Source organism: Schistocerca serialis, chromosome 2 (assembly GCF_023864345.2).
Source record: "Schistocerca serialis cubense isolate TAMUIC-IGC-003099 chromosome 2, iqSchSeri2.2, whole genome shotgun sequence".
NCBI classification, from domain to species: domain Eukaryota; kingdom Metazoa; phylum Arthropoda; class Insecta; order Orthoptera; family Acrididae; genus Schistocerca; species Schistocerca serialis.
In genome coordinates, this window is record NC_064639.1 from 613280281 (window position 1) to 613294419 (window position 14139).

At 44.5% G+C, this 14139-nt stretch overlaps 1 protein-coding gene across 1 annotated transcript in view; it reads left to right on the top strand.

The window, feature by feature from the left end:
- Positions 1-14139, top strand: part of LOC126456279 (agrin-like) — a 172310-nt gene that overhangs the window by 70967 nt on the left and 87204 nt on the right. The window contains exons 4-5 of the mRNA XM_050092030.1: positions 3045-3159; positions 11471-11722. Of these exons, the coding sequence (XP_049947987.1) occupies positions 3045-3159; positions 11471-11722 (367 nt within the window). The remainder of the gene's footprint in view (positions 1-3044; positions 3160-11470; positions 11723-14139) is intronic.

The window sequence follows — 14139 nt, forward strand, 5'->3', positions numbered from 1 at the left end:
TAGTGTAGAGAGAGTTCATATCATTAGCTCTAGCTGTAGTTATCAAATTAAGAAAATAAACTTGAACAAAATATCTGTGCTGCGTTATCACTTTGAGTGCACACATTTTGCTACGAAGTTCGTCCTAGAACACAGAGAAGTGAAGATACGGAAATAATCAAAATCTTTACTGATTCTTTCTCACTTACACTACTCTGTCTCTCTCCCCAATAGGCAACGTAATATTTGAGCTCTCGACCAGACAGTCGTGGGTCAGCTTACCTCAGAAAAGGATACTTTTACGACACTTTGCCGAACCGGATCAGTGGATACATTCGGACTAGAGGGGGTGCAAAATCGTACTGATAAGTGGACTCATACTGCGAAGTTCTTTGTAAATCAGACACGATTTTGTTGTCACTGAAAAATCGTCACATACTCTCTAAATCTGTAAAGTTTCATTTCGTATCCTCCCGTGCTGAAATTTCAGCTTGCTAGAAAATCTATATGGAGTACATAATCTACAACATTTTCGCTGATTCCGAATAAAATTTTACATTTTCGGGAAAAATTAGAAGAAAAACAAAAGTAGCGAGACATGGGCTTCAAGGTGATGATTTTATGATAAAATAAATCTACGATAAAAATATCAAGTTTGATTCTTTAATATCTTCATCATCATCATCTTCATCAGTGTTCTGCCCTAGGGCAGGTCTTCCCCCCGTAGCTCTCCATGCAGTCCTGTCACTTGCTACCATCTTCGTTTTCTCATAGTTGTTTTCTATCCTTACACTATCCTCCATCTGGTATCCTCTGGGTCCTCTTCTTCTTCTTCTCCCCTTCTTCTTCTTCTTCTTCTTCTTCCTCCTCCTCTTCCATTCACCGTTCCTTCCATAGCATCCATCAGTAAACAATCCCTTCTCATCCACCGTTCAAGTCAGTTGTGTTTCCTCTTCCTGATTACCTTTGAAATTTCTCTCTCTTTCCCTTCTCTTCCGAACACCTCCTCATTACTCACTTTATCCGTTTTACCCCTTCCATCTTCCTGCAAATCCGCATCTCAGATGCTTCTATTCTTCTTTCTTCCTCTTTCTTCAGTGTCTATGTCTCAACTACGTATGAAGCAATTTGGCAGCCCTTCTGCAGGTCCCTGTCCATGCACCCACATAGAAGCCTCCTCTTATTAAATGCCTTCTTGGCAATTTCCATACGTGTTCACACCTCTTTATCACATCTCATGTCGCCCATAATAATGCTTCCCAGATATTTAAAAGCACTAACTTGTTCTATATCTTCCTGTCCTAACTTTGTAGTTGTTTTTACTTTTCTTGTACTTATCACCATACTTGCTACCCTTTTCTCATTAATTCTCTTTCAGAATCCCTCACAGGTGTTATTAATTATTTTGAGATTCGAGTCATACTTCTTTCGCTCTTCTGCGAATAACACGATATTATCCGCAAGTGGAATACATTCTATCGTCCTACCACTAACCCGCACTCCCCTATTTTGTTTCAAATCTTTTTGAATAATATGCTCCAAATATACGTTAAAATACTGGGAGAGACAGCAGCCTTGCCTTACTCCCCTTTCAATTGTGCTTTCCTCTGACATCTTATTCCTAATCTGAACTCGTATTTTCTGCTGTAGGTATAGGTTTTTTATCAGCCTTCTATTCCTCGAGTCGACGCCATTGTTCCTTAGAATGTCCATTAATTTATTCCAATGTAATCTATCAAAGGCTTTCCCCAAGTCAGTGAAAACAGCATAAACTTCGCTTCCTCTTTTAAGGTATCTCTCTCCTATAATTCTCAGCAGTTCAGTTGCATGTCTTGTACCTTTTTGTATCGTCATATCTTGAGCCTATAAAAATTACGAAATCGACCTTCACGGTAACTATTACATCAATCATGTTCAAACTCATGATCTATTGTTCTTATAAAAATGTAACAATTCAAGTTACAATTTGCAGTATGTTAATTATTACGAATTTTTTGAACGTGTTGTTGTGAAATCTCTAGCCGCACGCACATTCAGGCAGCTCGCGCGCTTGACCGGTGGGGGAGAACTGTCGGGGGAGGGAGGGGGGGAGGGGATCCCACTCTGTGCTCCGTACTATCTTCCACTTCCTGAAAGCAAACAGATTCACTCTCTTCCCTGCTGTGCGAGCATAGTTCATGTGTGTGGAGCGGTTTAGTGACATTATCTACGGACATTAATGGATATGGGCAATACTCATGCTCACCCGTTAATAATAACTGCCTTATAACCTTTGTGAATGGAATCTTCCAGCAAAATAAAGCAATTTGCAGAAGGATACAGGTGCTGACGACTGGCTGTACCGGACGAACAAGAGTTGCCAATCGGCACTGCTGGAAGTTTTCGGGTATTGACCAACCAGGTTATCTGTCAGAAGTTTGTGACGTCAGTATTAAGCCACGCGCCATTCAGTGGATGTGGGGATTGCTCACACAGTGGCGTGTGGGTCCATGAACGCCTAACTAACATCTCTAGTAACGAGATCGACAGTTAGTCTGACTACTGCCAAATAGTAAAGTCTGATGCGGCAGTGTGTAGATCCTGCGAAGACTTTGTATAATTAACAAGGTTTTACAATGAAATGAACACCCTTAGCTGGTTACAGGCGTTGACATATGTCCACGGGGACAGATGAAAATGTGTGCCCCGACCGGGACTCGAACCCGGGATCTCCTGCTTACATGGCAGACGCTCTATCCATTTTTTTTTATCTCATTTTTTGTTCTAGATTGTTCGTTGAATTTGTTCGCGGCGGACGTCCTTTGACGCCTGTTCAGGTTGATCGTTGATTCTTTCACTCAGTTTTTTTGTTACAGAGGGTAGCTAAACCCTCATCCATCTGAGCCACCGAGGACACAGAGCATAGCGCGACTGCAGGGATTTATCTCTGGTACGCCTCCCGCGGAACAAGGTTTTGACGAATGAATCGTAACGGGTGATGACTGAGAACACGTGATTTTCGGCCAGCTGTGCACCGAAGTACAACTTGACGCGAGCGTGTTTGTGACAGACGTTGTGTTCGGCAGAGCCGTGCCGGGACGTGCGGTGCAGCGAGGAGGGCGCGGTGTGCCGGGTGTCGGTGTCCGGGCCGCGGCGGCAGGCGCAGTGCTCGTGCGGCGGCGGCTGCCGGGGGCCGCCTCAGCCCGTCTGCGGCTCCGACGGCCGCTCCCACGCCAGCGACTGCCACCTGCGGGTCGCCGCCTGCCGCCAGGGGCTCACCCTCACCATCCTCTACAGGGGCGGCTGCCACACCGGTAAGTCCCGACACTGACAACAGCATCACTCTACATTGGTAGCTGCCCTACAAACAGCACCACTCTACATGGGTAGCTGCTGCACCAGTAAAGCTCACTACAACCCTGTTCTACAAAGATAACTGTCATACTGGGAAAGCTCCCCACACACAACATCACACTGTAACTGCAGCTGCCACACCAGCAAGGCTCCCAAAAAACAACATAATTCTACAAGGGTAGCTGCCATGCTGGTAAGAGTCCCCACTAACAACATCACTATGTAAGAATGGATGTCACATTGGCAAGGCTCCCCTCAAACAATGTCACTCGACTAGCTGCCACACCAGTAATACTAACCAGACAGAAAACCACTCGGCAAGAATAGCTATTACACTGCTGAGGCTCCCCACAAATAACAACACTCTATAATGATAGTTGCAAACCAGTATTACTTCCCACAAACACCAAGACCACTCTGCAAGGATAACTGCTGCACTGGTAAGATTTCTCACAAACAACAACACTACCATGGGTAGTTGCCCTACTGGTAAGGCTTCCACGAAGCAACTAACGAACTGTACAACAGAGGTTGCACCTTCAGTAAGGCTCTTCACGAACTTCACTCCACAGTGGTAGCTGACACATTAGTACTGCTCCCCACAAACATCAACATCGCTTTACAGAGAGAGCTGCTACACTGGCAAGTCATTCCACAAGCAAGAACACTAGAAATGTAGCTGCTACACTGACAAGGCTCCTCACATACACCAGCACTCTACAAGAGTAGCTGCCACCGGTGTATGTCTCCACTAACAGCTGCACCATTCGACAAGTGTAATTGCCACACCGATACGCCTCCGCACCACCACTATATAAGGGTAGCTGGCACACCAGCAAGGTTCCCCCCAGTCAACATTATTCTATGAGGGTAACTGTCACAATGGTAACGCTACCCCGAGGAGGAGGAGGAGATTAGTGTTTAACGTCCCGTCGACAACGGGGTCATTAGAGACGGAGCACAGGCTCGGATTAGGGAAGGATGGGGAAGGAAATCGGCCGTGCCCATTCGAAGGAACCATCCCGGCATTTGCCTAAAGTGATCTAGGTAAATCACGGAAAACCTAAATCAGGATGGCCGGACGCGGGATTGAACCGTCGTCCTCCCGAATGCGAGTCCAGTGTGCTAACCACTGCGCCACCTCGCTCGGTAAACGCTACCCCGAAACATCATACAAATGTAGCTGGCATTCTGACAAAGCTCTTCACAACTGGCACAGTAGTAAGTCTCGCCAAACAGAACCCCTTTCTACAAGAATAACTTCCACACCGGTAAGGACCGCCACAAACAACAACACCCCGTAAGAGTAGCTGCCACACTGGTAAGGCCACCAAGTAACAGAAACACCACTCTACAAGGGTAGCTGCTACACCAGTAAGTCTCCTCGTAAACAGCAACAAGGATAGCTGCCATACTGGTAAGGCTCTCCACAAAGAGCAGCGCTCTACGAGGGAAACCTGACACAGGTATGCCTCTCCACTAACAGCAGCACCATTCTACAAGGGTAACTGCCACACTGGTAAGGCTCCTCAGACACAATACCAAACTACAAAAGTAGCTGTCCTACCAGAAAGTCGCCCCATAAATAGAACCACTCAACAAGGGTAGCTGCCACATCGGTAAGGCTTCCAAGAACCAATTACACCACTCAACAATAGAGGGTACTCGCAGGTAAGTTCCCCAGAAACAACTATACCACTCTACAATAGACGGGAAGCTAGAATAACAAATACAGTATTCATCTTTAAGCAATCAGCCCAGTGGCCCTTGGTGACTCAGATAGCTTGACCGCTGAGAGATTCGTAATTGGGTCTGTAGGTAGAACTTATTTCATTAGGTTGGCGACTATAAATAAAAAAAATCAGCTTATAAATCGTATGCATGTACGTAACTCGCCTCAATGCATAACTTGCTGATAAACCGTGTAATTGAAAGTTTCAGGCCGGCCGGTGTGGCCGTGCGGTTCTAGGCGCTTCAGTCTGGAACCGCGTGACCGCTACCGTCGCAGGTTCGAATCCTGCCTCGGGCATGGATGTGTGTGATGTCACTAGGTTAGTTAGGTTTAAGTAGTTCTAAGTTCTAGGGGACTGATGACCTCAGAAGTTAAGTCCCATAGTGCTCAGAGCCATTTGAACCATTTTTGAGCCAATTGAAAGTTTCATTACCATTCTACGCTCCAGTTGCCTTGCATAAGTCTTGAACACCTGTAGCATGTCACGGAGTAAAATGTAACGTGCTTGATGACTGGCGTTCTTAAAATTGTCTGCCAAGTTATTGATGTAAAGATGTCTTTTCAAAAAAAGGTTCAAATGGCTCTGAGCGCTATGGGACTTAACATCTGAGGTCATCAGTCCTCTAGAACTTAGAACTACTTAAACCTAACTAACCTAAGGACATAACACACATCCATGCCCGAGGCAGGATTCGAACCTGCGACAGGAGCGGTCGCGCGGTTCCAGACTGTAGCGCCTAGAACCGCTCGGCCACTCAGGCCGGCAAAGATGTCTTTTAAGAGGAATGATGTGCCCTGTAAGGCTAATGGAGACCTCTTAAAGGTATCTTATACCACCATAACGCTTGTTTGAGAATGCAGTGGAGCTATCCACAAAAAAGTCAGAAATGTATTAATTTTGAACACCACCACTACCGCTACAGCTCGATTTCACCTGCTTGATCTGTCAGCATGTGGCAGGAGAGCAGAATCTGAATTTTGGCGGCAATTTGGCAAATGTAGTTACACATGTCTGGTTTCTAGGTTACGAAAGGTTTTAGTAAAAACTTTAACAAGCTCAATACACTATTCTTCTATTTGAAAGAGTAGTTCAAAGAAAGCAAGTAGTTACATGCAACAAACAATACTTACTTCATGATCTCATTAATTAAAGACTTTAGGAACATTGACCGCACAGAAACATGCGCTTCCTCTTTCACGTACGAATACTTATCAAAAGTATTGTTTGAATGTCACAAACGGGTTATGAAAAACATTAAGTGGGATCCACGAGTAATTAAAATTCTTCAGTTACACAATTTGTATTCCACAGAACAATTACAAAATTGTATCACCTTCAGCACAGCGACCATTGGCTCTAATGAATTTGTCCCAGTGTTCCAACAACTGAACGAAACAGTTCTTTAAGTTATCTCAGTTGTGCTTCATAATGCCTCCTGCGATTTTTGTTTCACCTCTTTTGTGTCCAGGAAAGGTGTCGTGTCCGTACTGGGAACAGGAGTAATTGCCATGGTATCATCCGGTGAACAGGATGGCTGCGAAACAGTAATTTTTTGTTTCCAGCTAAAGCTGTCCGACACTCAGTACTATGTGACTGGAAACGTTGTCTTGATGGAGGGCACAATGTTTCGATAGTCACAGAGCAGAACGTTTCCTTCGGCCGTACCTCACGCAAACGCTTTAACACTTGCAGTACGTAATACCGGTTAACTGAGGGGCCTGGAGGAGCAAATTAAAGGTGATCTCACTTTCATGTCAGAAAAAAACCATTTCACAGTAGTTATTAGCTATGCTTTCTTCGCTGTGGGCGAGGAAACACAAACCTGAACGCTTTCTCCAAGCACGACTGTGGAAGCAGCGCGGCAATTTCTGCACCTCATTACCATACAAGAAAACAGAAACTGGTGTCACCATGTTATTGTTTAATGCTTTAATGTTTATAACTGCAAAATCTCTGAACACATGGAGTAGAGATTACGAAAATAAATACTATTACTGCGACGTGACTGATGCTTTCATAAGAGATGATGGTTGGTCGACTGGACCACAACAATGTGCAGTAGAGGCACCCAACAAGGGAACTCGTCTCTCGCCCACAGGAAAGAAATTCTCGTTTGTGTTCGCCTTCGTACATACGCCTGCGATAAATGAAATGGACGATGGACAGAATCTTATAGCACCCTCCACTTTGCATTACTGTTTTTTGTTTTCATAAGTATTTTGACTGGTATGATATGACCCGCCATTATTTTCTGTTCTCGACTCTTTCTCCGTCTCGAAGGAGCGCAAACACTGTGAGCCTCAATTATTTATTCTATATGCTTTAACCTCAATCTTCCCCTACGGTTTTTAGCAGCATACGGCTTCTTGTATCACTACGAAAGTTATTTCCTGGTGCTTAACACATGCCATGTTATCCTGTCCCTTCTTCTAGTTCGTGTTTCCCACACATTCTTTTTCATCCCACTTCTACGGAGGATCTCACAATTTATTATAGGAACAGTGCGCTTTATTTTCAGCACATCAGAAACGTTTGAAATCATTTCTTTCCCTATGTACCGATAGTCCACATTGCACTTCACCACACTGCTGGGCTTCGGATGCAGAATCGCCGAGATAATTGTACAAAATTAAGATCGATGTTTGATATTAGTAGACTTATCTTTGGGAGAAGTGTTCCCTGTGCCTATAGCCTCCTTCTTATGTCCTACGTACTTCATCCGCTATGTGCCATCTCCCTTCGAGGTTATTATAATTCCGTAATTTTATTTGCTACGTGATCCTCAGTTTCTTCTTAATCTCATTACTTTATCCCTCAGTACTTTCGTCTTTGTATGTTTTACTCTGTCTATATTCTGTACCGAGTATACAGTTAATTCCACCCAATAGATCTTGTAATTGTTTCCAATTTTTTACTGAGGATAGCATTGTCATCAACGAATCGTATCATTGATCCACTGCGAAACGTTTATTTTAGTTCCTTCACTGCCTTCTTAGATGTACAGGTAGACAGAGTGAGTCGATACCTTACGCCCATTTTAATCTCAAAATTTTTGTCTTGGTCTTCGATTGTAATAGTTCCCTTTAGGTTACTGTACATATTAAATAATTTGAATTAATATTGTCTCTTAATCGACCGTGACTGTTTCAAAAATATAAGAAGGATTTCAAATACCGCTATCAGTCACAAAATTTGTTGACAACTAAATTATTTATTTAGCGACATGTTCCGAGGTGATACCTCATCATCATGCTATAAAGGCATTTCAAAAACGTTTGACACATGTTTATACAGATATTAAAGCTTCTTTATATGACTGCTGTGACCATCCTGTGCAGAGAGAGAAGGATAACCTAGTAAGAGGTGATGTCACTTTGTGTGTTGGTCTTCTGTTCACATGAAATTTTTTTGTAAAACCATCATTCACTTGTTGTGCCACGCCATTTTGTGACTGGTAGCGGCATTTGAAATCCTTTTCATATCTTGTACATGTTATCCATATTTTCTTATGGAATCTTTTCGTTATTAGGAATTCCAGCCCACATTGGCAGACGTAACTCTTGCCTTTATCGATCGCTCAGCCAAACAGATAGACATCCAAGAAGTCTTCAGCTTTGTTCTTCATTCTTGTATATACACTATCTGATCAAAACAATCAGGACACCTACTAGTGGGCATTGATATGGGGTGTGTCAAACCTTTGTCGTTATAAGTGTGGACTCTGCTTTGACACTTTAACTGAGGTGTCTGAATGTCTGTAGAGGAATGCCAGCTCATTCTTTCTCTAGAGCTCAAACAAGAGAAGATGTTGATGCTGAACGCTGACGTCTGGAACAAAGTGGACGTTCTAACTCATCCCAAAGATGGCCCATTGTGTACAGGTCGGGACTCCAGACAGGCCAGTCCATTCCAGGAATGTTATTGTCCATACACCATTGCCTCGCAGATACGACTTTACGAGAGGGTGCGTTTTCATGCTGATACAGATAATAACTGTCTCCGAATTGTTGTAACTTTTCGCATAATTAATGCAGGAGACAGTACTGTAAAATCAGTTCATATCCTTCCACATTAACCTTTTTTAAATTGCTACAAGGGGACCACATTCTAACCAGGAAATACACCGCCACGCTGTAGCGGCAGTACCTTCATACTTCACTGTTGGGACTTCACGTGGTAGCAGGTAACGTTCTCCAGACATTCGAAAAACCCGAAACCTTCTGTCGGATTGACACAGGGTGTAGTGTGATTCATCAGCCCAAATCGCTCGTTTCCAGTCATTTGTCCAATGGTGTTACTCTTTCAACCACCTCAAGCTTCGCTTAGATTTGACTACAGAAATCTGTGACTTACGAGGAGCTACTCAATCATTACAACCCATTCTTTTTAACTCGCTAGGCACGTTGTGCTGGTAGTAGTTTGGATTTCTTCTGCTGATTTCATCCATCTTCTGTAATGCTCGATGGTGCCTGTCCATCAGCACATGAGGCCTACCTGTTCATGGTTCAGATGTGGTTGTGCCTTTGTGTTTCCAGTTCACGATCACATCACAAATAGTCGACTTGGCCAGCTTTAAGAGGGTTGAACTGTCCCTGATGGATTTGTTATTCAAATGAAATTTTGAAATTATCCAAGGATGTTCAGACCAAACTTGCAGTTGTTATCTGTGCTACTTTGTCAGTAGCAAGAAGCTATAGTTGCTCACAGGCACTAGTTAAACAAGCTCAACAGTTGAACAATAGGTTGAAAGAAAATTAGGACTCGTTAGAAGTCACTGAGCTTATCTGAACGATCGAATCTGCTGTAATTGCCTTTTTTTTCTTTATTGTTATTTCACTCCCCAAAATGGGGTGGGCTGGCAGTGGCACAATACGCCGCTCTTCAGCCAAGAGAGCTACAGAAAAACATAGTCAAATGAGAATAGAACACATAACATAGTATGGTATAATAATAATAATGGTGAATAAACAAGAACAAAAATAGATGAGTGTAAATGGTTGATTTAAAAACAACATAGACGAGAGCCACATACACATGCAGAGAATGAGCACTGTGAGTCGACACGTAAACAAAGAAACACTGCAGTGGGAACACAAATGAATGGTGCTGGCGACACTGTTGGTGCTGGTGGAACGTAGCACTGCACACGGCACTGGAGAAACATTGACACCACAACGAAAATGATAAAAATCACTGTACCGAATGGGACCTACCACTGGGTGAAGGGTAGGAGGGGGGGGGGGAAGGAAAGGGAGGGGGGAGAGGCGGTAGGGGGAAGCCAGGAGGGGCGAGGGGGTGGGGGGGAAGAAGGAGGGATTAGATCTGGTAGGAGGGGTAGATGGAAGGCATGAGGACATCAACTGGGAGGGGGAGTTGGCGGAAGCCACCTTGGGTGAGGGTATGGAGTGTGTGGAGATGGAGACTACATCTACATCTACATACATACTCCGCAACCCACCATACGGTGCGTGGCGGAGGGTATTTCGTACCACAACTAGCATCTTCTCTCCCTGTTCCACTCCCAAACAGAACGAGGGAAAAATGAATGCCTATATGCCTCTGTACGATCCCTAATCTCTGTTATCTTATCTTTGTGGTCTTCCTGCAAAATGTAAGTTGGCGGCAGTAAAATTGTACTGCAATCAGTCTCAAATGCTGGTTCTCTAAATTTCCTCAATAGCGATTCACGAAAAGAACGCCTCCCTTCCTCTAGAGACTCCCACCCGAGTTCCCGAAGCATTTCCGCAACACTCGCGTGTTGATCAAACCAACCAGTAACAAATCTAGCAGCCCACCTCTGAATTGCCAGATGGCACACCGTGGTACAGGCGCAGCACCGGGCTAGGGTGGGAGAGGATGGGGGAAGCCAAAGTATTGGGGGAGATCCAGTTTACTGGAGACGTATAGGATTCATATTCATTCAAGGAAGAGGAGGAGATGGGGGAAGGGATTCAGATCATAAAGGTTCCGCACGGGGGACGGGAGACGGATGCGACAAGCGAGTTAGAGTGCATGGCGCTCGAGAATCGAGAATTTGGAGGGATTTGTAGTTGTGAGGGGGGGGGGGGGGTGCAGCGAAGATCCAAGTGTGGTGGGCATAACACAGGATGGGGCGGATGAGGGACTTATAGGTATGTAGGATAGTGGAAGGGTCTAATCCCCATGTTCGACCAGAGAGGAGTTTGAGGAGCCGGAGCCGGAGCCTCGGCTTGGACTGTGAGGAGATGTGGGATGTTACTGCCTTTCTACTGACCTTCTTTTATACTGGCGGATCAAGCTATCGTGACACCTAGTGGTCAACTCCGCACCAAACAGGGGTACGGGGATGCTTGTGACCAGATAATGTGTTATTGTGTTGGGCAACTTGGACCGCTCTAGGCAGAGCTGAGAGTGAGTGTGGCGAGTGCAGCGGTGTGTGTGCGCAGGCGTGAACCCGTGCGCGGCGGCCGCTTGCCCGGCCGCGGGCCCCGGCGCCGGCGCCGGCGGCTGGCCGCGCTGCCTGGTGTCGCCGTCGTCCGGCGAGGCGCGCTGCCTCTGCCCGCCCGCCTGCCCCGCCGCCGCGGCGCCCGTTTGCGGCTCCGACGGCCGCTCCTACCAGACGCTGTGCCACCTGCGCAGGGACGCCTGCCTGCGCCGGGACCCCGCCCTGCACGTGCTGCACGCCGGCGCGCCCTGCGGTCAGTATACCGTCTACTCGCGTCCTCGTTAAGCTGCGAATTTTGTTCATGTGCCTTTCGGCTGCCGTCACAGAGGTGTCGACAATGATCGCTAGAAGTCACACGATAACTGAAATCTATTCTAGCCTCCTTGTGCGGCATGTATACCGCGACGCCTCTGTGCTTCGTGACGACTGGGCACTTTGAATTTTGCTACTGAAACATCGCCGAATGCATGTGAATGACGTCTACCTGTCTCCAAAATGACGTGGCAAATACTATATGCTCTTTTCTCAGTTAAGAAAATAAGTAGATAAATTTTGCTAATATGTTCATATGGTTCAAATGGCTCTAAGGACTATGGGACTAACATCTGAGGTCATCAGTCGCCTAGACTTAGAACTACTTAAACATAACTAACCTAAGGACATCACACACATCCATGTCCGAGGCACGATTCGAACCTACGACCGCAGCAGCAGCGCGGTTCCGGACTGAAGCGCCTAGAACCGTTCGGCCACAGCGGCCGGCTTGCTAATATGTGTATGAGATGAAAAGAGGAGCGTTGTATTGCATATTCGAGATGATTCATGGTGACATTGAAAACCAAAATTACAATCACTATGCACAACTTGAAATAAATTCAGTTAACTTTCAATGACAAAATTCAACACCTATGTTAAAGACAAATATAAATTTTAGAATAAATTTTTCTGGACACCTAACGCACTGGAAAATGGAGACACATGCACCATATTTGCAAACAATCTCATGTAACAGAGTCACCACTCAACTGGCACAAAAACCAATAATAATAATAATAATAATAATAATAATAATAATAATAATAATTAAAGGTAGACAGCTAATTCTCAAATAACACAATCCACAAAAACAACTTAACTACAATAGCTTTAAGCATCAAAATTAACAACGCCCCCTTTCTCACTCGAACTCAATTTTTTTTTTCTCAGATTGTAATCGAGGCCTAAAATTTCCGTTATAGGTTTTGTCTACGTTCCAGACGCATAATATAATAGAAGGTATCATTCAATTACTTATTACTAAATTTTGAAGTTGTTCGAAACTTGCGGTTCCCAACAAAGTAGCATTTCCGACCATAGACAATAGTTATTATCTTTCTGTTTCTCTGCGTGCCATAAACTCCTTCTTCCTTGACCTAAAACTAAGCAAGTCTCACAACCCACGTTTTGAATTTGGTAATCTTCCCGGTTCGACCGAAGAAAACAGATCTAAATTACGCTGACCGTCGTCTGAAGTCTGTGCTTTCAGACGTTGAGATAGGTTGCAACGAGATGACGCAACTACTGGCGCTCTGATTTGGAAAGACTGACAATCCTCAGCCGTTGTCGGTCGTCAGCGGAATGCCGCAATGTCGGTGCAATTCTCGCTGCAACCTTAGTTAGCAGTCTGATGAAGTGACGACCCGTCCATTGCATGGATACATATCAACCTCTCCGCTTGCTGAACTTGTTTAAATCTCCAGACTGCTATCTGAGTCTTGATAACGTCTGATGATGTCTGCAGCTTTGGGAGGAGAAACGTTGCGTATAGGAATATGCTTTCAATCACGACTTAAAACCCATAAAACAAAAATCACCAACGATGCACCAAAATTATGTTCAACCCCCTGCATACTTCCGAGCATGTGAGGGCCTACGTTCAAGACGAGAAGGGACTGAAAGACTAGGTCTCATTAAACTGAAAAATAACCTTAGAATTAAATAAAAATAAAACAGGAACCAAAATGAAAGCAGTCGGTTCGAAAGTACATTCCTTGTAGATATGGGGTGACAACAGCTGTTACTAACACTCAAAATTGTGTTGCTGCACCTTGTGCATTATAACATGCTTGTATACTTCTTGACGTTCTCTCCACAAAATGGCTTAGTCTCGTTCACAATCGGAGAAACAACGCGCTCCAATGAACAGCACTGAGAAGGTACATTTACTTTTACCTCTATCACACAGGTGGCTGTACATAGCAACTTCCTGTGGTTAATATTATTAATAACGAAATTTGCAACTAAAGAGTGTCTTTCAGAATTTATTATGCCCTATTTTAGTACAGTCACATACTTATTAGAGGGGTTAGTTGGTTATACTATATGATAGTGCTCACTAGTGGACAAAAGTTAGACATTACTGTCAATGATAGTTATAATTCCCTTCAACTGGAATTGTGTAACATGCGTACAATAGGTGAATCCGTAGCTGCAAACAGTCGTAATTCAGACATGGAAAACTGTGCAGCAGGCGTACAATGTTTTAGTGATGTTTGCACGAGGGGGCAGAATATAATCTATTTGGTGAGCTGGGAGTGTAATGAACTAAGCCATGATTTAGGCTCTATTTTCTACAGTAGAATAATCAAATGCCCCCTTTCAGATCACATACAGATAACTGGTCCACTAGGA